General features: G+C 43.1%; 3 protein-coding genes and 2 long non-coding RNA genes across 9 annotated transcripts; all 5 read right to left on the minus strand.

Moving 5' to 3' along the window:
* Positions 1-3,354: 3,354 nt before the first annotated feature.
* On the minus strand, positions 3,355-3,715 carry LOC124341547. The gene is made up of 3 exons (XR_006918452.1): positions 3,665-3,715; positions 3,471-3,584; positions 3,355-3,412 (listed from the first exon to the last, which is right to left on the minus strand). It is a non-coding gene; the product is annotated as an uncharacterized LOC124341547 (long non-coding RNA).
* Positions 3,709-4,278, minus strand: LOC124341559. Of its 3 annotated transcripts, none has more exons than XR_006918467.1 (3): positions 4,052-4,278; positions 3,849-3,985; positions 3,709-3,769 (listed from the first exon to the last, which is right to left on the minus strand). It is a non-coding gene; the product is annotated as an uncharacterized LOC124341559 (long non-coding RNA). The 3 variants fall into 3 exon arrangements; XR_006918469.1 differs by having other exon boundaries at positions 4,114-4,126; XR_006918468.1 differs by having other exon boundaries at positions 4,061-4,087.
* Positions 4,279-6,814: 2,536 nt separating this feature from the next.
* LOC124340900 (cytoplasmic polyadenylation element-binding protein 2-like) lies at positions 6,815-15,539 on the minus strand. 2 transcript variants are annotated; one of them, XM_046793680.1, is made up of 11 exons: positions 15,373-15,539; positions 13,104-14,719; positions 10,581-10,698; positions 9,949-10,047; positions 9,417-9,599; positions 9,172-9,284; positions 9,009-9,095; positions 8,805-8,928; positions 8,469-8,650; positions 8,284-8,394; positions 6,815-8,211 (listed from the first exon to the last, which is right to left on the minus strand). In XM_046793680.1, exons 2-11 carry the CDS (start codon positions 14,388-14,390, stop codon positions 8,098-8,100), a joined length of 2,418 nt encoding a protein of 805 aa, XP_046649636.1. In that variant the 5' UTR covers positions 14,391-14,719; positions 15,373-15,539; the 3' UTR covers positions 6,815-8,097. The 2 variants fall into 2 exon arrangements, with proteins under 2 accessions (XP_046649636.1, XP_046649635.1); XM_046793679.1 differs by having other exon boundaries at positions 9,949-10,050.
* A 203-nt stretch (positions 15,540-15,742) lies between these two features.
* On the minus strand, positions 15,743-17,014 carry LOC124341322 (transmembrane emp24 domain-containing protein eca-like). Its single transcript, XM_046794380.1, has 5 exons — positions 16,832-17,014; positions 16,539-16,654; positions 16,372-16,476; positions 16,164-16,310; positions 15,743-16,036 (listed from the first exon to the last, which is right to left on the minus strand). Exons 1-5 carry the CDS (start codon positions 16,959-16,961, stop codon positions 15,887-15,889), a joined length of 648 nt encoding a protein of 215 aa, XP_046650336.1. The 5' UTR covers positions 16,962-17,014; the 3' UTR covers positions 15,743-15,886.
* A 4,187-nt stretch (positions 17,015-21,201) lies between these two features.
* Positions 21,202-27,655, minus strand: LOC124340936 (M-phase inducer phosphatase cdc-25.1-like). Of its 2 annotated transcripts, XM_046793770.1 has the most exons (13): positions 27,488-27,655; positions 27,050-27,303; positions 26,820-26,862; positions 24,404-24,623; positions 24,214-24,335; positions 24,001-24,092; positions 23,837-23,928; positions 23,495-23,758; positions 23,264-23,416; positions 22,879-23,110; positions 22,571-22,736; positions 22,313-22,498; positions 21,202-22,229 (listed from the first exon to the last, which is right to left on the minus strand). In XM_046793770.1, exons 2-13 carry the CDS (start codon positions 27,252-27,254, stop codon positions 21,956-21,958), a joined length of 2,049 nt encoding a protein of 682 aa, XP_046649726.1. In that variant the 5' UTR covers positions 27,255-27,303; positions 27,488-27,655; the 3' UTR covers positions 21,202-21,955. The 2 variants fall into 2 exon arrangements, with proteins under 2 accessions (XP_046649726.1, XP_046649727.1); XM_046793771.1 differs by lacking the exons at positions 26,820-26,862; positions 27,050-27,303; positions 27,488-27,655 and adding an exon at positions 24,732-26,305.
* Between the last annotated feature and the right edge of the window lie 281 nt (positions 27,656-27,936).

Consider the following 27,936-nt stretch of genomic DNA (forward strand, 5'->3'; position numbering starts at 1 on the left):
CAGCGGAGTACTACACCACCGAGGCAGCGGAGTACTACACCACCGAGGCAGCGGAGTACTACACCACCGAGGCAGCGGAGTACTACACCACCGAGGCAGCGGAGTACTACACCACCGAGGCAGCGGAGTACTACACCACCGAGGCAGCGGAGTACTACACCACCGAGGCAGCGGAGTACTACACCACCGAGGCAGCGGAGTACTACACCACCGAGGCAGCGGAGTACTACACCACCGAGGCAGCGGAGTACTACACCACCGAGGCAGCGGAGTACTACACCACCGAGGCAGCGGAGTACTACACCACCGAGGCAGCGGAGTACTACACCACCGAGGCAGCGGAGTACTACACCACCGAGGCAGCGGAGTACTACACCACCGAGGCAGCGGAGTACTACACCACCGAGGCAGCGGAGTACTACACCACCGAGGCAGCGGAGTACTACACCACCGAGGCAGCGGAGTACTACACCACCGAGGCAGCGGAGTACTACACCACCGAGGCAGCGGAGTACTACACCACCGAGGCAGCGGAGTACTACACCACCGAGGCAGCGGAGTACTACACCACCGAGGCAGCGGAGTACTACACCACCGAGGCAGCGGAGTACTACACCACCGAGGCAGCGGAGTACTACACCACCGAGGCAGCGGAGTACTACACCACCGAGGCAGCGGAGTACTACACCACCGAGGCAGCGGAGTACTACACCACCGAGGCAGCGGAGTACTACACCACCGAGGCAGCGGAGTACTACACCACCGAGGCAGCGGAGTACTACACCACCGAGGCAGCGGAGTACTACACCACCGAGGCAGCGGAGTACTACACCACCGAGGCAGCGGAGTACTACACCACCGAGGCAGCGGAGTACTACACCACCGAGGCAGCGGAGTACTACACCACCGAGGCAGCGGAGTACTACACCACCGAGGCAGCGGAGTACTACACCTACAAATACTAGAGCCATACTGTCTGTTTTGTTTAAATTTCTCGAGCATGTCAAAATAGTAACTTGTCACTTGGAATTATTGTTTATCATTTAAATGAGGAAATACATTTTATTAATGGTAACCATCTTCTACGAATTCTTAACACTTCCAAATCTATTGATATTGCGACGTGTTCTAATTTTTGTTGGATATTTCTTATTTCATGTCTCGAGCTTTTGCTTTGCATTCGGACATTCTGAAACTTGGACGAATTTCATGTTCAGGGAAAGTTATGCAAGTTAATGGCGTAACCAAGATGTGCATGGCAGAACGTTCGGTTCCTCATAGATGTTTATTGGAAGAGTCTGGAGCTGATCAGGTAGTTGCCTAAATTTTATGTTAAACTTCAAAGTTGTAAGATATGTACAAGTGTTAAAGGTTAGGTTAGGTTAGGTTAGGTTAGGTTAGGACATTTAAGACACAGCTAACGAAATCTTTAAAGGAATTGCTTTATTGTCCCATCTCCACCCACAATTCCACCACATTTTACAGTCACATACATACATACACCTAAGTTAACCCGTTGGCTGCCACGCCATACAACCCGTAGGTTGTACTCTCTACTACTCTACGCGCCACGTCTGAAGGATCCATGATCAAAGTGGGACTTGCCATTGCTGACAAGTCCGGGCTGACACGGTGACAGGAGAAGATGGAATGCACAACCTCTAGAATCCATCACCGTATCGACAAGGGGGAAGTCCCTATGGTGCATTGCCTAACAGGCGCCTTGCGGCGAATTTTGGGCTGGTGCGACTTTCCGACCCCGCGGCATGAAGACCACGAGGCCGAACAGCGCGGCCCGTGCTAAGGAGCTAGGGGGGAACAAAGGCGTGGCAGCCAACGGGTTAACTAGCACTAACACAAACGAAATAATACCAACAATACGAAGATCCACGTTGATGACGATTCTCGGTGCCGGTCGCGATTGTCCCTTTCCACTGCCAGCGATTGTCCATTTCCATTGCCAGAAGTATTTTGTTGGCGCATTCTAAATCAGATCAAAACAAATTAGATTAGAATACAATAAACACAACCTAAATGTGAGTAACTTGTAAATGATGAACTTACATCCATTCACTCCACCGAGTTTCGTTCCCATGAGGAGTAGATCCGACGGAGACCGGTGACGACTGTTAAAGATGAGAAAATCATAGATGGATCCAAATCCATCGTCGTCCATCTCGACGTCTCCTCTGCATTACCTGAATAAAGAGAAAACAATTCTTATTTAATGACAGATAGAAACAATAATCAGGTTTTTAAGCTCAAAGATGCATTTTTTTTTAACGTAAAATCAGCTTGCAATATTGAGAACTGTAAACAGAACAAAGCTCACTTGCTAGTCTTTAAAAAAATTCCGGAAGTAAACCGGAAGTAACCAAAGCGCCTCAACCATTGAGCTGTCGTCAAATTAAACCACATATTCGTGATCTCCATGAAATTTGGGGTCGATTAGAAGTGATTTAAACGAAATCCAAAATTTGGCCAAAATCGAGAATTTTCCTGAACTATAGTTCAGGATAATTCTCGAAACCGGAAGTACGCGTACGTACAAATAAAAACATGAACTTTACCACAAATTTGACGAGGATCACGAATATGTGGTTATTTTGTGCGTCGAATGAATATTTACTCAACTACTGACTGAAATAAGAAAACCGGAAGTAGAAAAAAAATCAATTGTCGAAAATTTAACAAGTGAGCTTTGTTTGTGGAATAGTTATTGTTAGTTTTCACTAAAAAATTTCCACACAATAACTGCCAATAAATGTTTAAAGAGATGTACAAAGTAACTGAAACTGACTGTTTTGACAGCTGCAAATTATCAAAAAGCCATCTAGCGTTAGAAAAAAAGAAACGTCCAAGTAAAAGTTCGTTTGAGCGTAAGAAGGGCCTGATTTTGGAAACTATTACATAGACAAGAGTCTAACGCAACTAGACTATCGGTAGATAACCAACGAAAATAAGTCAATTGTTGGGTACCTGGACATAATCCCGTGGTGAATGATTACAGGTCTGTAACAGCGGACGGAAGCGATCATGAAGTGGTCCAGAAACTTGCCAAGTCGCCAGTGAAGTATAACAAATTGTGTTTAGAAGCAGTGAAGCTAGATGAGCGTTCGTCACGAAGATAAGGATGGACGTTGGTGGTAGTCCCTTTTCCGTCATGGGCAAAGGTCAGCATTGGCACAAGACTCTTCGTGCCAGGACCACACGATTCCATTAAGAAACTGCGTGCTCTGTTTAAAAAAAATTTGTTTTACATTAATGAAAATATAAAAATGAATAAAGAATATCAATCTTTACCTTTTCTAAGAAGCACACTGAAATGTCCATGATGAAAAAACCGTAAAAATGGAATCCATAGCAACCAACAGCATTACTCCATCCATATGTTGAGATAAATTTCCTGATGCTAAAGAAAGTGTCATGAAGTATTGCAGTAGTGTGGTGATAGGTATATTGATGCTTACCTTATCATATGGGTGATGAATTTAGTAAGGCATTTCACTTTCATCAAGCAGATCTGGTACATGTACATACACATGGCAGGTTATTCACTTCACACTCTTCATGTCTCTGAAACTCTATGTGGGAATGGGACAAGGAAATTCTCTACATTATTTACAAATTGACACAAATTTACCTATAAGAAATAAAACTCTACCTATTTCTTAGCTGGGTTGCCTTCTACACCAAAGTAAAAACAGCCATAACAACAAACATAATCTTGCAGGTTACACCACCAAAATTGCGAGATTCAGAAAAGATCCTATGGTTCATGAACAAGAATACCTATGTTACATGAAAATCTGAATTGTAATGGTCTGATAGAAGTAATGGGAAAATACCTTAACTCGGCAGATTTGTATTCCAGTATATGTGTGCTTCAAACATGAGTTTTTGGCTTTCGACAGCATGATGGGTCTATTGGATGGAAAGTGACTGAGCACTAAGTCAACTTGTTGGAATGACTGACAGTATGTATCTCAAATTTGAAGAAATAAGTTGGTACAGTATAAAAAATAAGGAAATTAGGTCAAGATAAACCTACATAAGTTACGAAGCTCAATTTGGTATATGAAATCACAGGAATATAAGTATTTTATTAGCAACCAATTGTTTCGCCCATTTTGCCTCGATTCACGATAAGAACAACAAGGGCGACACTAGCGACATCTGGTAAAGAGTTTTGAATCCTAAGTTGGTTGCAGTCACAGCTCAAATTATTGGAGTTCTATTGTCGCGTAGTGGAGTTCTACTGTCGGGCACTGAAGTTCTATTGTCTGGTAACTGGTAATTTTAATAAAATATTGGGGTTCTATTGTCGGTGTAATATTTTAAATAATTTAAAAAAAAAATTTCTTTAAATGCGACAGTAGAACTCCAACGACAGTAGAAGTCCAAAGACATAAAACTCCATTAAAAAATATTATTAAAAATACCCGACAGTAGAACTCCACTAGGGTCATTCCATCCCAACTCGAATTTTTTCGGCGCGGAAAAAAATAGAAATGTCTGATTTTTTTACAGTGCGTTCCTTATACATCAATCATGCACTGTGTAAAATATCAGATTTTTAAAAACAAACCGGAAGCTGAAAATCAAATTCAAAGTTTCTGGTTTAGCAATAAAATTTTATACTGAAATCGCGTTTTTCACCTTTTTTTACCGTTTTCTTTCACGGCAAGGAAAAACAAAATCAATGAAAAAACAGGAAAAAATTCGCTCTTTCGAATGGTTTATTTAAAACTTTTTTTTTGTTTTAATTTGTTACCATAAAGTTAAGTTAAAGGTTAAAAATTTTCAAGGCCCTAGCAAAAATCTCGGACAAGGCAGAAGCCTGAAATTTAATACTCATATAGGGACCCATAGTTTGTATAAGCATAAAAATTTTCAGCGTGGGCAAAGTATGCGTGAATTAGTTATAATTATTTTAAATTTTCAAGTTCGGCCGTATCCGTTAACACGGGAAAATAATTTCATATCATGAGACTCAAGGATAAGAGAAGCCGCGACCCCAATGGGACTTCGCGTCTTGGGAGATGACGCAAAAAAAGAGAGGGGACTTGCTAAAAATTCTTAGAAGCGAAGTCCCATGGGGTTCGCGGCTTCTCTTATCCTTGAGTCTCATGATATGAAATTATTTTCCCGTGTTAACGGATACGGCCGAACTTTAAAATTTAAAATAATTATAACTAATTCACGCATACTTTGCCCACGCTGAAAATTTTTATGCTTATACAAACTATGGGTCCCTATATGAGTATTAAATTTCAGGCTTCTGCCTTGTCCGAGATTTTTGCTAGGGCCTTGAAAAGTTTTAACCTTTAACTTAACTTTATGGTAACAAATTAAAACAAAAAAAAAGTTTTAAATAAACCATTCGAAAGAGCGAATTTTTTCCTGTTTTTTCATTGATTTTGTTTTTCCTTGCCGTGAAAGAAAACGGTAAAAAAAGGTGAAAAACGCGATTTCAGTATAAAATTTTATTGCTAAACCAGAAACTTTGAATTTGATTTTCAGCTTCCGGTTTGTTTTTAAAAATCTGATATTTTACACAGTGCATGATTGATGTATAAGGAACGCACTGTAAAAAAATCAGACATTTCTATTTTTTTCCGCGCCGAAAAAATTCGAGTTGGGATGGAATGACCCACTACGTGACAATAGAACTCCAATCATTTGAGCAACCTTAATGCTCTGAAAGCATTTTCAAGCTCACATTTTTACGATTTTTTACATACAAGCTGCTTTACGTACTGAGTTACGCACAAAGTTAAACATAACATAAGTTTTCGCGATGAACAAGCGTCGAGATCAATCTTTTTCTTTCTTTGAACAGGTAAAAATTTGTCCATTAAATTTCAGGGTTATTAAAAAAGAGAAACACGAACAGCACTCAAATAACAATCAAACATTCATTTGTTTTGTTTTGCTTTTTGAAAAATTTTTATTTAATTTTGGTAGAAAAAAAGAGGCGGGATGACCTAATTCCCGAAAAAATCTCCACGAATTACAAAAAACATAAACGGTTATACAAAAAGAACGTCTTTACAAAAAGGAAAAAAAAAACAGGCAAGCCAAACACCAGGATTGAAAAGAGTTCACCAAAAAATTGTTGTATCAAAATTCCTTGCAAAAGCGAAGGAGGGAGAGCGGGTGCAAAAAGACGGGGGGTGGGGGGCAGGTTGGAAACCACGGATTTCCGGATTCTTCTTTTTGTTTTTTTTGTTTAGTTTTTCGTGTCTACTTCACCGAATCAAAATTTTGCTTTTTTTCAAAGCGAACCGCAGTCCCGGTTTTTAGAAATTACATTCGATTACAAGGGTGGAGCCAGTTTCTGAAAGCTTTTACTACCTATCCAGTTTGATTGGTGGATGAAAAACAGGTTGAATAGGATTATCACATGGAGAACGGACAAGCCAGAAAACTCATGGAGGAGGTGTGTATATGTGTAGATTTCCACGCAGGAGAATCAGGAGGAAGAATAGTGTTGATTTCCAAGACGATTAGAAAAATAGAGACAGAAAAATAAATTGAAACTTGCGGCCACAGAAAAAGACGTCATACCCCGCCTGAAATTGCAATGTAAAAAAAAAAAACGACGAGGAAACAAACACCACAACCTGGGTTGGTTTTCACCCTCTCTTACCTAACCGTTTAACAATTGGTTAGTAGTAGGTAAAAAAATTTAACAATAAAGCTATTGGAGGGGGGAGGGGAAAGACGACTAAATGACAATCACACAAATACAAAACTAGTCCATTCTTTTTCTTCTTTTTTTTTTTTTTTTTTTTTTTTTTACTTTTTTCCAGCTTTTGGGTCTTTCCTCTATTTCAAAGAATCCCTCCGGAGTGATAGAAAACAAAATTCAACTTTTCCCTTTTTTCTATCATCCCAATTACCTACATACCACAGAAAAGAAACAATATTCCTTCCTTTTAGTGGTAACGGAAAGGGAGAAATTTTCAAAAAAATATATGTATAAATATAAAAAGCTTTAACCGGTTAAGAAAAAAAAATCGAACACTCAAGGTTTTGTTTTAAAAACAAAAAAAAATTGAAATTAGAAAAAATTAAAAAGGTTTGGGTTTGTGGGGTAAAAGATGGTATATAAAACTGACTAGGTTAAGACATTATCAGGAAATAAGAAACAATCAACAGAAAGTTAATAGTCCAACAAGGAAACTGAACAATTTTTTTTTAGTCCGCCTAGTGAATTGTTTTTAATTTTCTTACGCGAAAGGAAAGAAATAAAAATACGAATTAGGCCAACTACCAGCAGTTAAATATAGGTGTTGATTAAAATTTCAAAGAAAAAATAATTCTTTTATTTTCAAGATCAATAAAAACCTCCTACCCATCTTTTTTGTTTTCTTTTTTTGTGTTGCATTTCAGTTATATAGACTACCCAGGCTTACGACGTTCAACATCTGATGAAAAAAAAAAAACTAAATTTTAACTTAGTCGCTAAGCAACATTAATTTCATTACCAAATAATAAAGAAAAAATCAGATTTTTCTTTTTTTTAAGAAACTATTAGGAGAAAAATAGATTTGATTAATCTCTACAAAAAAAAAAAACAAATAAAAAAACATAAACAAAATAATAATACTTCATTTTACAACCCAAAACAAATTCTTTGGTTTAGAAAGTCTTTTGGACTAAAGAAAGTACTTGAGAAAAATGAACAGCTAATCTAAAAGATATCTGTACCGCAATTTATCTTGGTAAAGCCCCCAGCCAAGTCCAAGTTAACCTTTTCCCCAAGTTCAAGAAAAAATAAGACGGTTTTGTTGAAGCCGATGGAAATAAATGATGATCAATTGTCCTACTTCCTCAAGACGAATCCGCCTTGAATCCAGAAAAAAAAGAAATAATCCTCATTTGAATTCATCTACGTAAGAGACCCCACCCCCCCACCTGCGCAGTATCTGTATGTTGGGTACCGACGGCGAAGATGTAAGAAATCGGAAGGAAAAAGAGAGTCAAAGGGGAAGAGAAAGAAGTAGAGAAAAAGAGGTGTACGTAGAGAGAGAGAGAGCGAGGGAGGGAAGAAGGAGAAACAGACTTTAACTATCGATTTTCAGCCAAGCTTCACCAACGAAAGTGAACGGTTCGAGGTCGATCAGCTCCTTCCTTGACGAGCGGCTTGTGAAACTCCCTGCCTGGGCGTGAATGAACCATGGCCCAGCAATGCTCACAATAGTACTGCAATCATAACAAACGACTCGGATAGAACGGCGCTCAGGCTGAAGATGATTGTTATAACAGTTAATGTACCTGAAGACATGTCACGTTGGCGCAGAAGAAAGGGGCAAATCTTCCAGCCGAGCGACTTCCTTGGCATTCATCGCAGAATTGATCGTCCAGAACGTACGGTTTCACTTCAACCTGCATCAGTTGTTTGATTAAATCAACTTCTCAACGTAATCAACACTCGTGCCCGGCATTATAGTTATCCCTACTCGTTTGTCGATGTCTCCGTGCTGCAATTGCACAAATCTTGCACTAATTGCGGCTATGTACGATTGCTGATTACTGAACGCCACACGTCCAGCTCCCTTAGGATACTTCAATTCCGGGTCAATGTCGATTCCGGCATAGCAAACGCCTCCGTAGAGTCTGTCCATAATCAGGGCCAGTTCGACTGCAAGCGAAAACAAAAATGAACAACAATGAGAAAACGTTCAAACGATAAAAATGAAAGAGAGAGAGAAAAAAAAAATATGAAAGGGGAAGATGATCGTCTTCCTACGCAAGGATCGACTTATCGATCGGTCTCAAATGCGTTTGGTGCCTACCCGCTTTCAGAGGACGGGGTACTCCGCCAACAAAGACTGTTTTGCGAGGGTCGAGCGGCAGAGAAGCGTCTAGAACGAAGTCGGCATCAGACAATTTCCACGGCCTTATTTGTACTGGCTTATCCTGCGGGATCAAGAATGGGGAAATGTCGTAAGTTAATTCCCTCGCTCCGTCGTAGTATATACATCTCGGCGACGCAATACCTTGATCGTGGGTGACGAAACGCAGAGATACAATTTATCTTCCTCTTGCATACAAGTCTCAATCAACTGCTGAACAGAGTTCTCCTCCTGTACAATGGGCAAAACAGATGGGGATGACTTTTTGTGATAATGACGCCCGAATGCGCACACACGACCAACTTACTTGAAACAAGAGAAACGCATAGCCTTTGGGTGGGAAGTAAGATTTACTTTCAGCCTTGTGAGGCCAGTCGACCACCAACGATCCGAAACGACGAAAACTGGCATTGATTTCCTCTGTTGAAATTGCAAAAATAATAGAAAAAGAAACAACGAATTAGCAAAGATGAGATATAGTTAGAACGAGATTCTCAATTCTAAGAAAGGACTCCTGAAATTCGAGTCTCTCTCTCTTAAAACACACGATACCTTCATCAATGTCGGGAGGGAGGCCTCCAACAAAGACTTTTCGTGAATAGCGCTCTCCAGATTCGGATCCAGAGGTCGAGACGGGGCTCCTGGGCGAGATACGCGACGGAGAGGGTAGACAGTGCGATTGCGAATGAATAGACAACGACGGCAAGTAGTTACCACCATTCATCCCGAAGCAATCTATTGAAAACATCAGAGAAAAGAAAACATCGTTAGTTTTCGCCCAAAACGACTCTGCCGATCGATCGAATCGACTCGTCTTTTGTCGGGCCTAAGAAAATAATGAAACAAAACATGTGTGCGCTATACAGATATAGCTAAGGCAGGGGAACATACAGGGAATAAAGGTTCGGGGGTTATGTTAAGTCACTAAAAAAGGAATCAATAGCAGCTCGTCTAACGTAGCCATGGCAACTTGTTTGGCCTTCTTGATGGAGATTCCATTGCTATAAAAAGCCGACCATCGTCGCTCAGTAAATACACTTCTAAGGATTCTATTGACCTCGATCAGCGGTATCGCCATAATTACCCAATCCAGCCATTCCGCCGAGGCCCATGGTCAGTCCCATGCCGTTGTCCTCGCCTCCGTAGTTCATATCCGTTCCATCCAATGCCGAGTAGTACTTTCCTGCTAAGAAAAACAAACGCGGAAAGAAAAGAAAAGAAGAGTCGAAATTGAGTTTTTTGATCGAGGCAATCCATCATTTTAGTCCATCAATCTAACGCTACTTGTAGACATGTACTGGGTTTCCCACTGCCCGCGATCCAGTAAAAAATCATTTTCGTCCTTTGCACCCCGACATGTAATCACGCTGGACGTGAGCTGGCGCACACATTTTGTTTGCAGCTATTAATTGCTTTATTTCATACGCCGCCTCGTCGGTTCAGTTCCTTCGCCCATTGAATAACACAAAGTTGCACATGACGTCACTCAGAGTCCCGCTTATTGATTCAGGAGGAGGTACCACGTGATAGAGACGGGCTCAGGAGTGTGGGCGGGCCGGCACACACACACACACACACCAGCTCTCTCTGTCTATGTGTGTTCTATACGCGCACGCACGCCGCAGCTGCACCAGTCCAGCGTTCCTTTTTTTTCTTTTCCTCTTTTATAATGAGCTAATCAATAACATCAAACACGTCAATCGGGTTCATCACCACCTTTGGCTTGCTGGTCCTGTCCGTCGCTGCCTGCGTTATTATGCATCATATCGTGCAGGTAGTACTCGAGTCCTCGCATATTATCCAGGGGACTAGGCGTGATGGATCCGTGAGGGTCCTGCAAAATATAAACAAAGGGATCATCTCGATTAGTTTCACATGGTCGGCGAGAAGGTTTCCCTTCAAAAAGCGCATCCAGTGCCAACTGGGTGCTTGCTCGCTGGCTCCGCCCATTCTTTTTCCAGCCAACAGACTCGAAATAGAACGGCAACAACCAAACAGAAGGGCAAAAAAATTTACAACACAAAAAATAAGTCTCTAAAAACACACACGCACACAGTAAAAAGAAGTAGAAGGCAAAAAACAGTTTGGGAAGACTTAAACACTCCAGACCCAGATTCCGGATGTTTATCTGGGTGGTTTGGCATTCACGTTTGATAGCCCAAAGGATTTTCTAATAGCGATTGTCATGACACGTGATATGAAACAACTTGGGCATGATTGGAAAGAATGGCTTCTCGGTTGCCAAGAAAACCGATCGATAGCTCCGACACGGAGTTCGCGTACACAAGTGATAACCTTCTCTCTTTTTCTCTCTTACTTTCTTGTATAGGTAGTCACCAAGGCATCCACCCACCATCTTGATGACTGAGATCACGTGAACTTTTTTCCAAACGACCCGGTTACAACTTGTTATTTATTGCAGCCAGGACAAAAACAAAAAGGAAAAACGAGAAAAAACAAGGAATTTGTATGTGGGGATCGCCCACCACCACTTCCCATGGCGGAGAGGGGGAGGGGGGCGAAAAGAACCGCATCCTTCCGTTAGATTTTTAAGAGAAAAGGCGAGAGAGAGAGAAAGAAAAAATGATGTGACCTATTTCCGAGCGCCAGAACTGTACACAGTTCATTGATTCTATTTTGAATGCGGACAGTGTCTTCGCTTCTCCCGCATCTTTTTCCCATTTACAAGGAGCGCCTACATTGATGGGATAGGACACGGGATGGAAAAGTAGTGTAAGCTTATCGATTAGGAAGACTTGCGCGATTTTGTTTCCTAGTTCGTACTACACATGTACACACACACGCGGACCGAGGAGGAACAATTTCGAATCAATACGCGCGCGTTCCTCTCTGGCATTTCCCTTTCCAGCCATCCCACCCCCGTGCCTTTCACGCAGAAAAATAAAATCCCGTCTAAACCACCCACACTCCCTAAAGACTTTGAAATAAATTGACAATGTACTACATCGAAACCCGAAAAGAAAGATCGCATTACTAACGAATTGAAACGGATAGGCGGAGGGGAAAAAAAACCTCAACGTGTTTAGAACTTTGTTATTTGAGGAGGAAATGGGAGTCGATGGTTGGTCCGAAAAGATTTGGTTTTATGTTTTTCTTTCTGAACTGGTTGAAAAACGAAAAAAAAAAAAAAAAGTGAAAATAACAACGGAGAAAATTGGACGGCTGAATTGACAGGTCGTCCAGGGCGGCTTAATCGAGCGGCACCGCCTCCGCCACGTCAGGATGAGCGTAGGTAGTATTATAGTGGCGGAGCGGGGGAATAGTTTGTGCGTAGAAAAGAGACTTCGGGTTCTTTTCGTTCGCTCCTTCTTCCTTTTTTTATTTCCCCTTTTTTGCTCTCTCGTGGATTGTTTGACATTGCAGAGTGTTCTGACGTCAGAACTCTGCGTCGCCATGGCAACCTGCCTCACAATGACACCTCCAGGGGGGTGCGAGACATGGCAAAATAGAAAATAATAATAATAAAAATAATAATAAAATAAGCCTCTCGATGAATGTGCAACGTAATACACACACACACGCAGGCTATGCATTTTGGAAACAGCGATTCTAATATCATCCCACTCTTTTTTCGATTCAGAGTCCTACCGGATGTCGACAGCCCAAGTCTAAACTTGTACTCTACTGCAAACGAAGTTTTCACGACTTTCATCTCAACGGCTGCTAAGTACTACAATAATAATGTGAATTCAATTGGTGAATTGGGCCCCACCAAAAAAGAAATAAAGTTGATGGCCTCGGTAACCGACCGACGCAGAGATATTGTTATTTAGTTGATGATGACCAAATGTCATGAACGGGATAATTTGATAATAGCAGATGGGGCGATTCGGCGGCCATTTTGGAAAACGGTTCGCACGCGCAAAAGGAGTGGGCGGAAAAAGCAGCTACGGCTGCAGATGGGTTGGCATCGTATCCCATTACCGGTGGAAATATTGAAAAAAACCAAACAAAAAAGGAAAACCTTGGAACCGAAAAACTTGTGTCATTGGCACAACACAATCGATGTCGCATCGAGCTGACATATCAAACTTTAGTGCACTTATCAATCGAGTTGATGGGTTACAAAGAAGAAAGGTCACGCCCTTAGTGGAAAACAAATACCAAACTCATCAGTCATCACATCCGCCAACAGGTCATCAAGAGGTCGTAGGCATGTCAATGATTACCGAGTTCAACGTATGTTGGGCTAGCAGTGTGTGTCTAGTACAGACATACCTGATACATGTAGTCGCTGTTCTCGTCGATGTTGGTGACTTCCAGAGTGGGCGGGGCCATATGGAACTGGGTGGAACCGAAGACGTTGTTCTTTCCCGGGTAGGATGTGCTGCGACGAAAGCGACTTGCACCGCCGTAGCCGCTCTGGCCGTTCGCCATGTAACTGGCTGCAGCCGCGTTCGCAGCAGCAGCCGCTGCCGCTGCGGCCGGATTGGTCATCGAACCAGCCATGCCATAAGTGTGGTGATTACTAAGGCTTTTGCGGCTCACCGGAGTAGTCGAAGCACCTAAGCTGGCCCACGGAGAGCCGGCCGATTGGGAAAATGGAGCAAAGGCAGAGTTGAGTCCGTGACCGAACGGACTGCTGGCAACTCCACCGCCACAGCCACCACTACTAACACCGCCACCACCACCGCCGCCGCCGCCACCCCCTCCGCCGACGCTTCCACCGGCCAAATTGGGCGCCGAACGACCACGATTCCACAGTCCCGATGAAGACGGGCTCAAGTGGGACGAGCAATGGGTTGGACTTGGTGGTCCACCACTTCCGCTCGACCAGGGAGAAGAAAAGGTCGAGGACGCCGGCGATTTGTTGGCATTGATGACTCCCGGCAGGAGGAAATTCGAGGGCGAGCTCGGCCCTGACCGAGGCGTCGTCGAAGACGTCGTCAAACTCGGACTGAGATGATGGGACCCCGTGATGGGTCGCCGCTGCTGGCTGGGACTCGGCGGCGAATGCGGAGACAGCGGATGGTAGCCCGATTCGGCACTACTGCTACAACTGCTGGATGTCGACGACGACCACAGTCCAGCCGAAGGAGATGGGCTCAAGCTGGAGAGCAACGATGAACTCATTAATCCACCGACGAGGCTAGTGTGACCACCGAGGCCACCATGCTCTCCCGTATTGCTCCCGTTGTGGCTCAAGCTGGACCTTCCAGAGTCTGGTGTCGAGAGTTCCGGATCAGCTCCGTCGCCATTGGACGACGACGACGTCGGGTTCCCACCATTGCCCGAAAAGCTGTGGTTTCCGCTGTAGATGTTGGGGTGGAGATGGGGCGACAGCGACGACGACGAGGACGACGACGACGATGAAGAAGAATCCGAGCCTCCAGCTTTGACTGAAAGTGGCGAGATGGGCAATGAGAGCCCGACCGAGTGGTCTGACGAAGAACAAATGTTGACGCCGAGGTTCAATCCGACGCCATTCTTTCCGACGATACTACCCGACGTCGTGGCAGTTGCGGACGATGTCGCTGCTGCTGCTGGATGCGCTTCATCTTGCATGGCTCGTCTTGATTCGTTGACGATGAAGCGTTTTTTTTTTTACTTCTTCTTATGGTAGTCACGAATTTAGGCCAACTCGTTCGTTTTTTGGTTCTTGGTAATATTTTCCCGACCAAACAAGGAAATTCTCTTCGCTTCAGCGGGGCAGGTTGGCTGGGTGGTAGAATGGTGGTCTGTAGTTTCTTGTCCTCTTATTTTTTGTTTCCCTCTAGAAAAGCCGGCTTTTCTGGTTGCTGGCCTTGGGAGTCCCAAACGATGTGTGAAGGTCGGCCAAGGTGGAGGACCGCTCTCTCTCTCTGGCTCGTTTTGCGGGCACTGGCGTCTCCTTCCTGTGTCCGATAAAAAAGAACAGACAATTCATCAAGAAATGCATGACGTTCCCATCTCCTCTTACGAATCAAAACCGCAATAAGCCAATGGCCCGTCTACAGGGCCATCACACCCTACACACACACACACACACACAATTTGATGGAAAGTGAGAGTCAGTACACAAGGAAACCGCAAGCTGGGAAAAAACGACTCTGAATTTTAAAATAAAGCTTTTTTTAGTTCAAGAACAAAACCGTAGAGGAAATCACGGCCGAGCTTGTTCCTTTTTTTCACATTTCAGTGAAAACACACAAATGGCGACCGAGAATTTTCGTGTGGGAATACTCAAACATTCTTCCGACAAAACGAGAGGACCCAAGACTATCGAGAATAAGGGGAAAAAAAGGCCCCAACTCACGAACGAAATATGCAGAAGCTGTACACAATCCGGTTTCGAGAGAGGTCGCTCAACTCCCGAAAATAGAAACTATGGCTAGCTTTTTTCTCCCTTCACGTAGCAAAGTCCCAAAACGTATGATGGACACCAGACAAGAGAGAGAGAGAAAATAATCGCCTTTGGATGGATCACACAGCCCAAAGCCGACACACCACGACTTGCAATTTTTCCAAGGTCCACACAGCAACAGCAGTGAAAAGACTCAAAACCTACCCAGTTTCGGATGAAATGGAGTCAAATCCGAAATCCTGTGATGATCTTCTTGTTCGTTTATTAGGGAAGAGTCTCAGTCAGAGACAAAATAACTTTTTTGGGCCGAAACTGCGCCGAGTTCCTTACCACTCTGTTGGCGACTCACGACTCGGCAGCTCTAGTCGCTACTCTTAGTCAGCTGATCTCCCGTCGGGCATTTCCGCATTGACGTTGTCGAAAACGCACCCCGCGCCATCTACCAACCAATCGGGAAAACTTACTAATTAAATAATCGGCATCGACCCGAACGAGGAAAAATATCTCTCTCACCAAGCAAAAAGCAGTCGGGCAAGTTTAATTGTTGTGAAAACACAGTAATTGTTAACAGCTGTGAGAGAAAACAGTGGTATCAACTTTTATTCCATCATCATATTCTTAGCCATTACAAAGTCAGTCGTAGAAAAAAAAAATGAAAAAAAAAGATAGACGAGATAAGAAACCGAAATAGACGGACAGCACAATCAGATTTCTCGTTTTAGACGAGTTTCTTGGCTTCGAAAAATTTCTTGAGATGTCTCATCTGCCAAGCACCCATCACCAGGAGAATGGCCGTTTGAGTCAACGACCACCAGAGAACTCGTTGATTAGTGCTCTCGCTTGTCTGTCGGAACCGCTCCTCGCGAATCTGCAATCAACCGTTAACACATAATTAAATCTCCGAAACGGGAAAGACGTTATTTGCCACAAAAAAACCAACACAGTAGTCTGTATAAACAAACTAAAATGATAACATAGTGATAAAAGCAACTTACACGTTGGTAGTTTTGCTCTTTATTGATCTGGTCAACTTGGGCGAGTAGTTGGCGCACACGTAGTTGAAGTTCGGTCAACTTTTCTTTTTGTGCAATGCCAGCATAATCCATTGTTTGTTCTCCAACATGAATATCCAAATGAACTCTCTGTCGGGAAATAGAAATGTCATCATTCCTGAATCATCCAATGAGGTTTCTGGCTACATACCAACTGTGTACCAGAAAACCATTTGGTGCTATTTGAGTACAAACAAATGATATGTTCTCCTGGTGTGTGTGATGTGAAGGTAAATCTTCCTTCAGAACTGTACACCTTTAAAAAAATTGAAACAATTGTATCTTTGTTATGGTATCTAAACTTATGATGATGTTTACCCTGGATAAGACGACTTTGTCATCTGGATCTTTAACTTCGACATGCATTCCAATTCCAGGGCTTGAGGGCATAAAACCACCAGTACGAGGATCATACAACTGAACCTTATAATTTCCTATTTTTTTAGAAATCAGAAAAAAAGAAAATAAAATCACTTATTAATATTGACACTATAATGTGTAAAAATAGCCAGAATGCAGGTAACGGGGCCAGATGTCAGAAATAACAATGATGACGTGGCCTTGTTTCGGCCCCAAGCTGTCGACAAAAACATTACGTTGAAACCACTTACCAATGACCATAGTCTCATCCGGAATTTCTTCGATGAAACATTTTCTTTCCGTTTCGGCAATGTGAAAGTATAGACCAGATACACAGGATAAATATAAAACGAAAATTACAGAAACGCCTAGGAACTGCATTTTCCCGGCTTTGCGTTGAGACTTTGGACAACCTGGCAGACGAATGACAGCGACACCTGGCGGCTCACGTAAACCGTAAACAAGGTTGCCAAAACAAAATTTTGACAACTAATCGTAATTTAATCCGTTATCACTTTTTGAATATAAAAAAATCTAAAAACAGAAAAAAACTTGTCACTTTAGTACACAAATAGCTTAAATCTGTTTCTATATAAAACAGAGATGAATAAATGATAAGATAAAATCTATTATAGCAAAGAATATTAAGCATTCGCATTTCTTAATGCAGATCAAATTTACCGGTAATTTGGTTTCTTATTTCAAAACTTGGAAAACGTAACGTACTTATGTAAATTCCAATTGACATAACTTGAAATTTAGCGTGAAAACATTAAACGGTTAATTTATGATGAATTTTGGCATGATTGTATAAGGATTTTGAAATTGATTGGTTTCTAAATGTTTCCAAAAAAAGAAATCCTGAAACGATTTCATTTCTAATTTCTGATTTCTTAGAAAAAGTCTCCAATTCTTGTGAAAAGTCTTACCAGCAACCGAAATTAAATGCCGCGCAACAACTTAGTATTCGGAACCGGTCAAAGACGTTTATTACGCCAGAATGATAATGAATTTCATTATTGATAACATCAAAGCAGCCATCAGTAATTAAATTGGTGACCCACTTTGAACCAGAGAAATCTCCTACCCAACATTCTCCAAAAACAGGACACGCTACCGAGAAAAAGCAAAAAGGAGAGTAAAGCAACGTCTCTTTTATGTAAGAGCTTTCAGTCAAAACAAATCCAATGTGGCTTGCATGCCTGCCCGTGTAACTAGACTAGACCGTTGGACCTAAAATGTGTTGTATACCTTTGGGCCCTGGGCTGTTGCGAGGCAAACATCTCGTGTTGACATTCTTCAGATCTGTCTCGCTCGTCTTACCTTGGCCTATGACAGGTACAAGGGAGTGACCATGGTCGCCATTAGATAGGCCTGGGTCCTTTACCTAACCTATTCAACAGAAAGAAAGAGAGAGCTAGAGAGAATGAGACACATTCTCGATCTCAAATAAGCGGAATCCACCACACAAAAACAGGAAAGTAAACCATGCGCAACTCGGTCGTCGCTTCCGCGAGAGTAAAATGACAATGTTATTCGCCTATGCAGATCAAGTTCAATAGCATGTGATCAAACATTTTTTTGGGAAAATTCCGCGTAGCGACAGCAACGTCTTGTTTTTCAACATTTTTCCGAGTAATTTTCTTACAAATTCTGGTGACGCTTCGTACTGTTATGGACGTGGACTTCAACAACTCAAAAGTTCACATTTTAGAAAGAAAAAAAATTGTGATTCAACATCGTGAAAGCTGACAACACAAACTCTCTAATGGGATCGTGACAAGAATGTAAAGAATGAAATTTCAGTAATTCTTTAAGGTGTTTAGTTAAAGGGCGATGTCGAATGAAGAATAAATGTTTAACTCAATTATTTCCAATTGAATTTGGATAAATAATATGGTTCCCACCAAAATATAAATCGAGATTACCTCAAAGAAGAAATTATACAAGGAAAATCATTCTTGCCGTAGCAATTCCTTATTTCCCCAAAAAGTTTCCCACCATTAAACATTGGAAAATGACGATGGAACTGCATAAGACGTTATATACTCGGGGATCACCCTATTTAGCAGCCCAGAATCGCGGCATTATCCATGGATTGCGTTAAGTCTGTTTATGAAAGAGCGCAGCTTGAACATGTATCATGAAGCCCAAACTAAATAGTTCCAGGTAGGAAAAAAAAATACCGCTACTGTTGTGATGCAATATACAGGGTTTCCTGATGATAGTTGCTGATCGGATTCGCTAAAGTTGCGACATATTTCAAGGGATCAATTTTGGAAGAAATTCTTTCGTCTCTTTCTCACAGTTTCTCTTAATGGAACTGATAATAATAATCAAAATAATAATCAAAAAGATTAAATTCGCTCTTGGCAAAAGTTTCAGTTAAATGTATGCATAATTCATTTTGGAATAAGCAAGTTCAATAGAGGGTGTAGTATACTTCGTGTCCCTCCTCTATTGTGATCGCTTTTTATTTTGCCCCATTCACTAGGAGCAATCCCCACCGGTCCGATTTACCGTTGTGTTTTTTTCGCACCTGTTCGCGGCGCACAAAGACACGACGATAAATTCGAGTGAGAGAGATAGCAGAAAAAAAAATACCTTGTCATCCGTTAAACACAAAAGAGAGATATCCAGAAAACGTCCACCTACGCTTATTCCTTGCTGCGAACGGTCTAAAAATATAAACTGGATGTAGCTATAAAGAAAAGAAAAGGTGTAGAGAAGAAAATCGTCAATAGAGAGAAAAAAGGCTTGTGTGTGACAGAAGAAGAAAGATACTGGAAGGAGGCGGGTTCTATATGTTTGGAACAATCTAGCCCTGATTCAGCCCACGAAATCTAAGAGGATTATTTATAGTTTCTTCATTTTCTTCTACATCTCTTCCAAAAATCTTTTCAATTTTTTCGCTTGTTCCACTTCTATAATAACACGCACTCCTACCTTCGGACATATTAGTGCGGCAGTGTATTGATGAATTTGCAGCTGACGAGGATTAATATACATCTTTCAGGAACTATACAGGAGAGTGCTGGGCAGATGGCCCTTGCCCGTCTTCCACCCTTTTAACCCCAAGGTCGAAAGAAACAGTCAAGTTATACTTGATGACAACTATATACTGCTCAGCTGCTGTTCTACTACTTGCTTTCATTCAATACTCATCTCTTTTCGGGGGCCGATGTATAGAAAGAACAAAAAAGCCCATCATGACCTGAAAAGACGAAGGATATGGTCGGTAAGATTTGTTGACCATGTGCCCCATAGCCGCTTCCTGCATATATCCTCATTGGGCTAATGAGCGGAAAAGATCCCGCCTCTCGTGTCGTTTTATTAGCCGCATGTGTTTAGCATATAGGGTGCGACAAATGAGTTTCGAAAACTCTCTTCTCCCTTTAGCTCTTAATGACTTGAAGCTTACTTGAGTGAATATTGATTTCGAAAGAGGGAAATGTTCAAACTAGGACGACAACGGTTCCCAACACTTTGCTATTGAAAAAAATCTCCCAAGGTCCTGGGAGATGAGATACTAAACTTACAAATTGTCTTTATTAGAACCGCATCTTGTCTCAGAGGCCAGCAAAGCTCTTTGGTTGTTGATCACGGCCGCCCAGGAAAAAAGAGAAGAAGAAGAAACATGCACGTCGCGGGGTCTTTTGGCTCTAAAATGCGATGGCTATCGTTATTTGTCAAAGATCTGAATCGAACCTGAAACCGCTGCTATTTGTTCACTTTCTATCGACGCCTTTCGCTTTCAAAGACACGACCGTTTTCGGTCGTCTCTTGTCTCAGAATGAATATGCAGCGATTCAGAAGAGAGAGCCAAAAGGGATGAGTTTCTGATTCATTCGGCCGATGTAATGCGAAGCCGTAGTAGTCGTCGTAGGCCTACGGAATCTCGGCCTTACGAATGTCATGTGTTTACTGAACCCGGCCTCAAAGAGACTATCATTTGTCCGTGGCGGATGGGCAACTTGTTATGCACTGGAACTCGAAGCCTTCGGCTGGCGATAAACAACAACCCGGCGACCGCGCAGCTTCCTCAAAACTCCTCCGCAATGTCCAGTCTTGTGTGTGTGTCCAAAAGGGGACGGAAGAATGGAAATTCTTTCTGACCATCTGAGGGACCCCCTGAGCCCCACATCAGTGAAGGTAAATCTCTCTCAGCTTTTTCCAAGGCCCCGAATGTGTGTGAGACTGGCTCTCACACAGTCTTGGGTCTCATAGGTACATAGTAATATGACGTACCACACAGCGCATACCCCAAGTCGGCTCTCTCATCGCTAACAGTTATTAAAGATCGCGCTCACAAAGGATGGGCTGTAACGGCGCCATCGTGGACGCTCGGCGCCCTACTCACCCCTCCATCCTACGATGAAGGATGCAAGAGGGGATCGATTTTTACTCTCTCCCATACATTGCCGGTCGTCACACAATGTTCGACTGGCAACGGAAATATTCAATGAGCTACACACACGCACACTACCTTTTGTGTCGCCAAACACTTTTTCCATCGGTTCTCACACCGTACAACATTCAATTCACTAGGGCTCTTTTTTCTTTTCTTCTTTTCCTCCTGTCATGAAATTGATCTACTTCAGAAACGAGTAAAACGAGTTTGTTTTTTTGTTTGTTTGTTATATTTATACCAAATGAGATTTTGGGGGAAAAATCATACTCACTAAGAACACGTACACACGCATACAGAAGGTATGGCTAGAGTTTGGGTGTAGTAAAATGGAAAGAGTTCAACATCAACTGTGAGCAAATGAATATGATCGATTCGATCATTACAGATGTGGGACATCCCCCAGTATTCTTCAACAATCGATAGTATTACTCGCGCTCCGAAAAAAATGCACTACCACTACGAATGTACAAAATTTCACGTCAATCGAACAGAAAATAAGACTTTTTTTAAAATATTTTTGTGGACAAATTTCTAAAAAAAAAAAAAATTGAATGTTGGGAGAGAAATAGGAAAGAATTGAAATTCCCACCGCGTTAAAAGGACCACTCATGCGAACATAGAAAAAAAAGTTGGGGAGAAGGGAGAGACCATCGGGACTTCTGCATTGCACATTTGTGTTGTGTGTAAGATGGGAGGATTGGGGGGAAAAGACGGGGGGTGCGGGGTGAGAACCAATGTCATATCCAATGGAATTGGGGGGAAAAACAGGGAAATAAAAGAAAGGAAAGAATAGATGAGAGGGAATCAGCACGGAGAATAGGATTTCGGGGGTATAGGAAAGCAGGTTTAAAAAAACAAATTCATACACACACGAAGGAACCCGCGAGAGACGCAAAAACAATTAACTTATTAATTTTAGTTACTTTCTTCTGTTTTTTTTTCATTTTTCTAATAAATGAACAATTTAAAGCAATGCTAATCGTCGAGAGGTAGATTTTGTTAACGGTCGGCCCGACTTGCCTTCGCCGTTGCAAGACTTGGTTTTAGCTCGGCACCTGCGCAGGTCCTCTTCGTGACCCTGCTGGTTCATGGGCAGGTAGCTTCTGGGTTCACACAGTTGGTCAAACTGCTCGTAGAAGGCCTTGTAGCCACCGTGAAGCAGGTAGACCTCGGGCCAGTGAAGGGCCGGGTAATTGTCCTTGTTGTCATCGCGGTCCTTGTTACGCAAAAATCGAGAGCTGGACACAAGAGAGACAAACAAAATATTCAGGTTAAGTCTTGGTCCAAGAAGTCCGAGTTAAGAGGTTGAAGGGCAACTTACAGCGCTGGGCCTCTCTCTGAGGAGAATTCGCAGTGAAAAATGAGGATGTCCCTCTTCTTCTCCTGATCGTGGGTGGTCGAGGGGGGTTGTTGTTTTCTACCCTCCATGAAGACACTCCACACCATGTCTTTGGTCCACAGATTGACGGCATCGTTGATATGACCGTTTTCGTATTCGTAAGGATATCTGGAAAAACAAACATGTTGTCGTCAGCAGCTGAACAATAAAAACAGTCGAGACAAAATGCAATCAAAATACCTGCAGTCGACGATGGTATATTTCTCAACGTGATCCCGGAATTTGCCACTAATCAGATCGACCAACGTCTGCGGCGTAATGCACTTTAAATCTTGATGTTTGCCGGCTGTCAGCGGCAGTGCAAAGGGTCGGGTGAAATCTCCGATGAGATCAGGCTCTTCCGTTGCTGCAAGGCAAAAAAAGAAAAAGACGGGGATGTCCTTAGGTTACATCGGAGAAACGGAAAAAGCCACATGACACTTAAATGCAATCCGATTGAGAAAAGAGCAAGGCCGAACCAAGGGGGGAAGTTAGGAAAGGGAACTTACATCGTTGAAGGGCGCGCATAATGGTCGCTTCCGTCTCGGAATGGCATCTCTGGATCCGATGGGGTAGTCTCGAAACAGCCGCCGTTTTGCTGTTGTTCCCGACATTGTGATCCAAACTTGTGAACACGGGTCGGTCGTCATTGTCGTCCTTCCGCCTTTTGTTTTCCTGCTGTTGGACAGCAGAGTCCACGGAGGACGAGGGCTCACTTCTCTTGAATGGGGGACCTCCAACCTATATCCCAAAGCAAAGCGATCAGATAACCACAATTATCACAACCATATGTTCCGGAATGGAAAAGTACAGGGGATGGAGAGGGGTGTCACTTTACCCCACTCAAAGCTTGCTCTCAGATTTTTTGGGTAAAAAAGAAGAAGGAGATCTTACCGGCTGAATTACTCGTGAAGGTTTCATACGCAATCTCAAGGCATGTAGGCCTAGAGGGGCGAGGGGGCTCGATCCGGTATCTTCATCGTGGACGAACAAGCCACGGGCTACAGGGGACTGATTCATGGGAGAATCATAGCAAAGATTGGGCGCCTATAAAATGGGTGAACGTGTGAAACATGAGACATCCGTTCACGACCAACAAATGCACAGCCATTATAATAAACATACCCTTGCGTTGGGGGTTGCTTGGTCGAACATGGACTGCGACCGCCGGAAGGATGGTCGGGGGAACTTTTCAGCCAAAGCAGCTTCTTTCGGGACACGGAGAAAGTCATTGTAAATAGCAGAGTCGTCAATGTGAGACTTGGTGATGGTGTAGGCCGGTGGAGATGAGCTGTCTTCATGGCTGAACTGGAGGGTGGCGCGCTCGCTAAGTGGCGTAGCAATCAGCTGACTCAGTGATGCCGAAGTGGGTAAACCCTGGTCTTCCTCCTGAACCAACGGCAATCATCCATTAGCTGCAGTTGAGTATTATAAAACTAAAGGGTTAGAGGAAGGGTTTATAATCACCTCATACAACTCGTCGGGGATTCCCTCATCGTCACCGTTTGACGTGAAGCTGAAGTCGAGTTTTGCGGGTCCGTCGTACTTTTGGGAACCACCTATTACAAGAAATCATTAAGCATTGGTAATGAAAACTCGGAAAAAGCTATTGGGGGAGGGGTTAAACCTACCAGCACTCAAAGAACCACTGTTGGAACGTGTGGAAGAAGCTGGACTGGAGTTGCGATCCGACATCCGACGGTGGGAGAGGGGCTCAGGATACCTGGAACGCGCCACACAAAAAAGAAAACAAAAGAAAACGAGAGAGAGGGGAAAGAAAAATTAGTCTCTTCCTTCTCCAACAGTCAAGATCCAAACTAATGACAAGTTGATGGGCTTTTTACTTGAAGTATTTGGAGTCTTCTGGAAAGCAACCACTGTCTTGAGAGTCAACATCTTCTATACTAGGAAGGCGTGTCGAAGGTATGGCAGACGACACGGGCTGAGCAGGCTTAGCGAAGCTTGTCTGAAGACAAAATCAAGATAGTTAACGTATCTGTATCGTCTCTCGGAGTCAAGACCAAGACGTTCTACCTTGATGGGACTGCTGATGTCGACACGGCTCTTGATGGGGCTGTTGACGTCCAGTCGGGACAGAGCTAATCTGCGAGGACTACGTCTGCCCAGGAAGTCTTCCGAGCTTTTCGTCTTTTCTGGCGAACCAACGGCGGCAGCGAAGGGTCGAATTGAAGTGTAGCCGTTTTCTTTTTCATTCAGCGAGCCCAGTAATTCGCCGCTGCTGAGAGCTAGAGATCTGAATACATAACAACAAATGTCAAGATTAAAATTCGATGAACGCACTTTCGACGACGGGTATCAAGAACACGGTGGGGGCAAAGCGAGAAAGAAACTGCGAGCCAACCTTAAACTGATTTCAGTGAGAGACAACTGTTTCCAGCTCCAATATGACATGGTGCGATCACAGGTATGCATTTCAGGCACCAAGACAAACACAAGTTAAAAGTCGTTGAAAGACTGAAGGGGAAAAAAAATAGACAAGACCAGAGAGGAGATGCGAACTAGGGGACAACGGATCAACGACTGACAGTCCAGAGAAAAGATTTCTTTCTTAATTTCCTTTCGGAGGGTCCCTCCCCGACCTCTTCCCCCAGAGTTTCAGACTATTCTTTCCTCAAGCTCCACCCTCTACTACCCCGAGGATCCCCTTTCCCTTCTACTTTGTCTTTCCACCCAGAACTTGGAAAGTCTCGCACTGCGTACGCAGAACTTGGGTCGGGTCGGCGCGGCAAAGTATATAGCACGTACATATGTATATTGCGACCTGGAGACTTAGTCTTCTTCCATCATAATCGTGCCAAATGAAGTCATAAAACGAAGCGAAAAAATAGACTCGATAAATCCCAAGTCCCAGAATCTCATAGGTACGTCGCCAGTTTCTAGCTCTGTGGGAAACGTCGGGCTGGATGCAATCCTGACGAGTAGTAGAAGTAGTAGTAGTAGTACGTCAACGTAGACATGTGCTAGACCCTATAGTCATAACAAAGACATTGGGAGGGTGACGTTATAGTGAAGGGGAGGAACATAGGGGGGTCATCGCGCACACGCACATACAGAGCGGAAGAGGGAAATCTATGAACTGTGAGCGAAGAGGAAGCATTGAGCAAATAACTATAAGAGCGAACGATAGCACTATATGTACTACGCATTCCACATATGGCCACCCCAAAGCCCGCTGTTGGTCCCATATTGCATCCGCTGAAGACCGACATAGTACACAACCGACTTGCTATCCCATCCCCCCTACTCGTTCACACAGTCGTAAAAAAACGCCACAACGGACGGAAGGTTTTGAATTTTCCCGCCTGACTTTGGCTATATTCGAGGGGTGGTTGACGAGGCCACAAAGATCTACCCTGGGTTTCCGATTTCTCACCCCAAAATATAACACAAGCTTTAAAAAAAAAAAAGAAGAGAGAGAGCTAGCCCGTCGAAAGACAGGAAAGAGCATCGAGAGGCCCGAAGCCGGGGATATTTAAACAGCCCAACCGAACAGGTTAACGGTCTTGCCCTAGGGTACGAACTGAAAACCTTGCTCTCTATCTCTCTTCTTCTCTCCCGAAACGTCTCCAGGCATTCCAACTGCTCTTGCCCGTTGAAAGGCAGATGGCTTTCACAAGACTCGCCTTCAATACCCCCCCGCTCGTTCCGGATTTCAGCAGCTGTTGGCTTTTTTTTTTCATCAGCACAGCCCACCCTCTCTCGTACTATTACTATTACTCTCTATAGTAATAATAAGAAATCATTACGTTTGAAATCGGTTCACGTATCTCTGAGCACGTGTGCGTACATTGTGTGCAGTAACTGAATATTGCTATCGCGCCTTATCTCTCCGTCTCCAACCACTTTGACTCGATCTCCAATTCCAGTGGCAGACTTGTGCCCCATTCAAAAAAATCTTGATTGACCCAACGGTCTTTGAAAAACATCAGGTCGGTTGGGGAAAAGAAAAAAAGGAAATGGGCAGTGGTTTGGAGCGAGAAGAAAACAGACCAGAAGGAAAGCGGACAAAGACAACAGGGCTCTACAAAGTCAAGGACGGCCATCCAACTTTCTGGTTTTTTTCTTATCCCTTCCACAAGCCCGTCTGGCCCTTTTTTTCGCGTTGTACCGTCCACTTCCCACTGACACTTTGTGTGGCCAAAGTCAAACACCAACGGTCACTTTTTTTTTATTTTCTATTCCACTCTCCTCCTCTTTCAACCTCAAAAGTTGAAAGATGCTGCCGCTCGATAGCTGAAGCTTTTCTTTTTGTTCAATGTAGGAAAAAAAAAGAAGAGGGAAAAAATAGGTCGAACGAGGTCGATTGAAATCGCATTCCCTTCTCTGGCTGTCGCTTCATTTGAAGGGATTATCACCATTTAAACCCTTTCTATTACAGGCCAGACACTGCCCACCACCACAAAACAGAAACAAAGAAGCCAAAACATACCCTTTGGAGCCTGCGATGGTTTCCACGTCCACGTCCAAGTTATCTAAACATAAACATGAGGATCAGCAATAGTTTGTGCACTTTGCAGCATACAAGCCCACATGTCAATCCAAAACAGGAAGTAGGCATGAGGGTTGAATGAAAAATAAAAGGATCCACCATCACTCCACGGACAGGAAATGCATTGTTTGTGGTTATACAACCTTTTAGCTGTTGGAATCTTAAGTTACCATGAGAGAGGAATCTCCTTTTGGGAGTTGAGTCCAAGCTGGCCCCGCTCAGATTGTGCACCAAGTTGGTCATGGGTGACATTGAAGCCATATCAAAACTACTCGATCTGATGTTGTTGATGTGAGGTAACTTTTGACTGGAATCCAAGTTCAATCTTCGCTGAGTTTTGGGACGAGACATCTGAATGCTGTTCTCACTCTCCATGTTGAACCAAACAGCAGTACTCCACAAGAAGTTAGAAGAAATGGAAGTACTAGAAGCAAATGTAGAAAAATGAAAGAAAAAACATTCCATGAATCGACCGGTTTGTTTACGAGAAACAACGGATGCCCTAAACCTCTCCAGGGAGACTAGCTACATGCAACACAACGTTTGTGTGGCAACGGAAATTTGAGGAGGGGAACAGGAAATGGTCGAAAATAACAGATTACACTTACTTGCTTGAATCAAATTGTGGAAAAATGGATGAAATAGGTCAAATGAACTAATACTGCATGATATTAAGAGTTCACGGGATAAAAAACTAGCTTTGATCAAGTATTAAACGGCGACAAACTCTTACGAGACACCATTCACGTTCGTTTCACACTGCCGCCATCACATCGACTGCGATCGCAGCGTCACGTAGCGGGATTATCATCAGCCAACGCCATCTGTTGTGTTACCGGACGTCGGTTTAAAATTTTTCAAACTTCTTATCGCAATCTCATTAGAAATTCAGTCGGTTGACAATTGCTTAATATGTGCATAAAGACGGTTATTCAGGAATGTGAAACAAATGCGGGCCGGGTCCAAATAAACGTTATATTTCGTGATTACGAAGAATTCTAATGAAAAGGGATAAGCGATACGATAAAGGGAAAGCGGTCAAGTGCCTACAGCAATA

Source organism: Daphnia pulicaria, chromosome 5 (assembly GCF_021234035.1).
Source record: "Daphnia pulicaria isolate SC F1-1A chromosome 5, SC_F0-13Bv2, whole genome shotgun sequence".
NCBI classification, from domain to species: domain Eukaryota; kingdom Metazoa; phylum Arthropoda; class Branchiopoda; order Diplostraca; family Daphniidae; genus Daphnia; species Daphnia pulicaria.

Bases quoted from the DNA above. Each gene is read 5' to 3' on its own strand.
- LOC124341322 (XM_046794380.1), bottom strand. From the start codon at position 16,961: ATGCAGTTCCTAGGCGTTTCTGTAATTTTCGTTTTATATTTATCCTGT. The intron at 16,477-16,538 runs GTAAACATCATC...ATTTTTTTAAAG, and splicing joins ACAAAGTCGTCTTATCCAGG to GTGTACAGTTCTGAAGGAAG. The intron at 16,037-16,163 runs GTAAGTTGCTTT...GGTTGATTGCAG, and splicing joins AAGAGCAAAACTACCAACGT to ATTCGCGAGGAGCGGTTCCG.
- LOC124340936 (XM_046793770.1), bottom strand. From the start codon at position 27,254: ATGGAGAGTGAGAACAGCATTCAGATGTCTCGTCCCAAAACTCAGCGA. The intron at 24,336-24,403 runs GTAGAACGTCTT...TTTTGTCTTCAG, and splicing joins ACATCAGCAGTCCCATCAAG to ACAAGCTTCGCTAAGCCTGC. The intron at 22,230-22,312 runs GTAAGTTGCCCT...TCTTGTGTCCAG, and splicing joins TCAGAGAGAGGCCCAGCGCT to CTCTCGATTTTTGCGTAACA.
- LOC124340900 (XM_046793679.1), bottom strand. From the start codon at position 14,390: ATGCAAGATGAAGCGCATCCAGCAGCAGCAGCGACATCGTCCGCAACT. The intron at 9,600-9,948 runs GTAATTATGGCG...TGTTTTCAATAG, and splicing joins CGGCGGAATGGCTGGATTGG to ATTGCTTCGGGATGAATGGT. The intron at 8,651-8,804 runs GTAGGCACCAAA...TTTCGCTTGCAG, and splicing joins ACCCCGTCCTCTGAAAGCGG to TCGAACTGGCCCTGATTATG.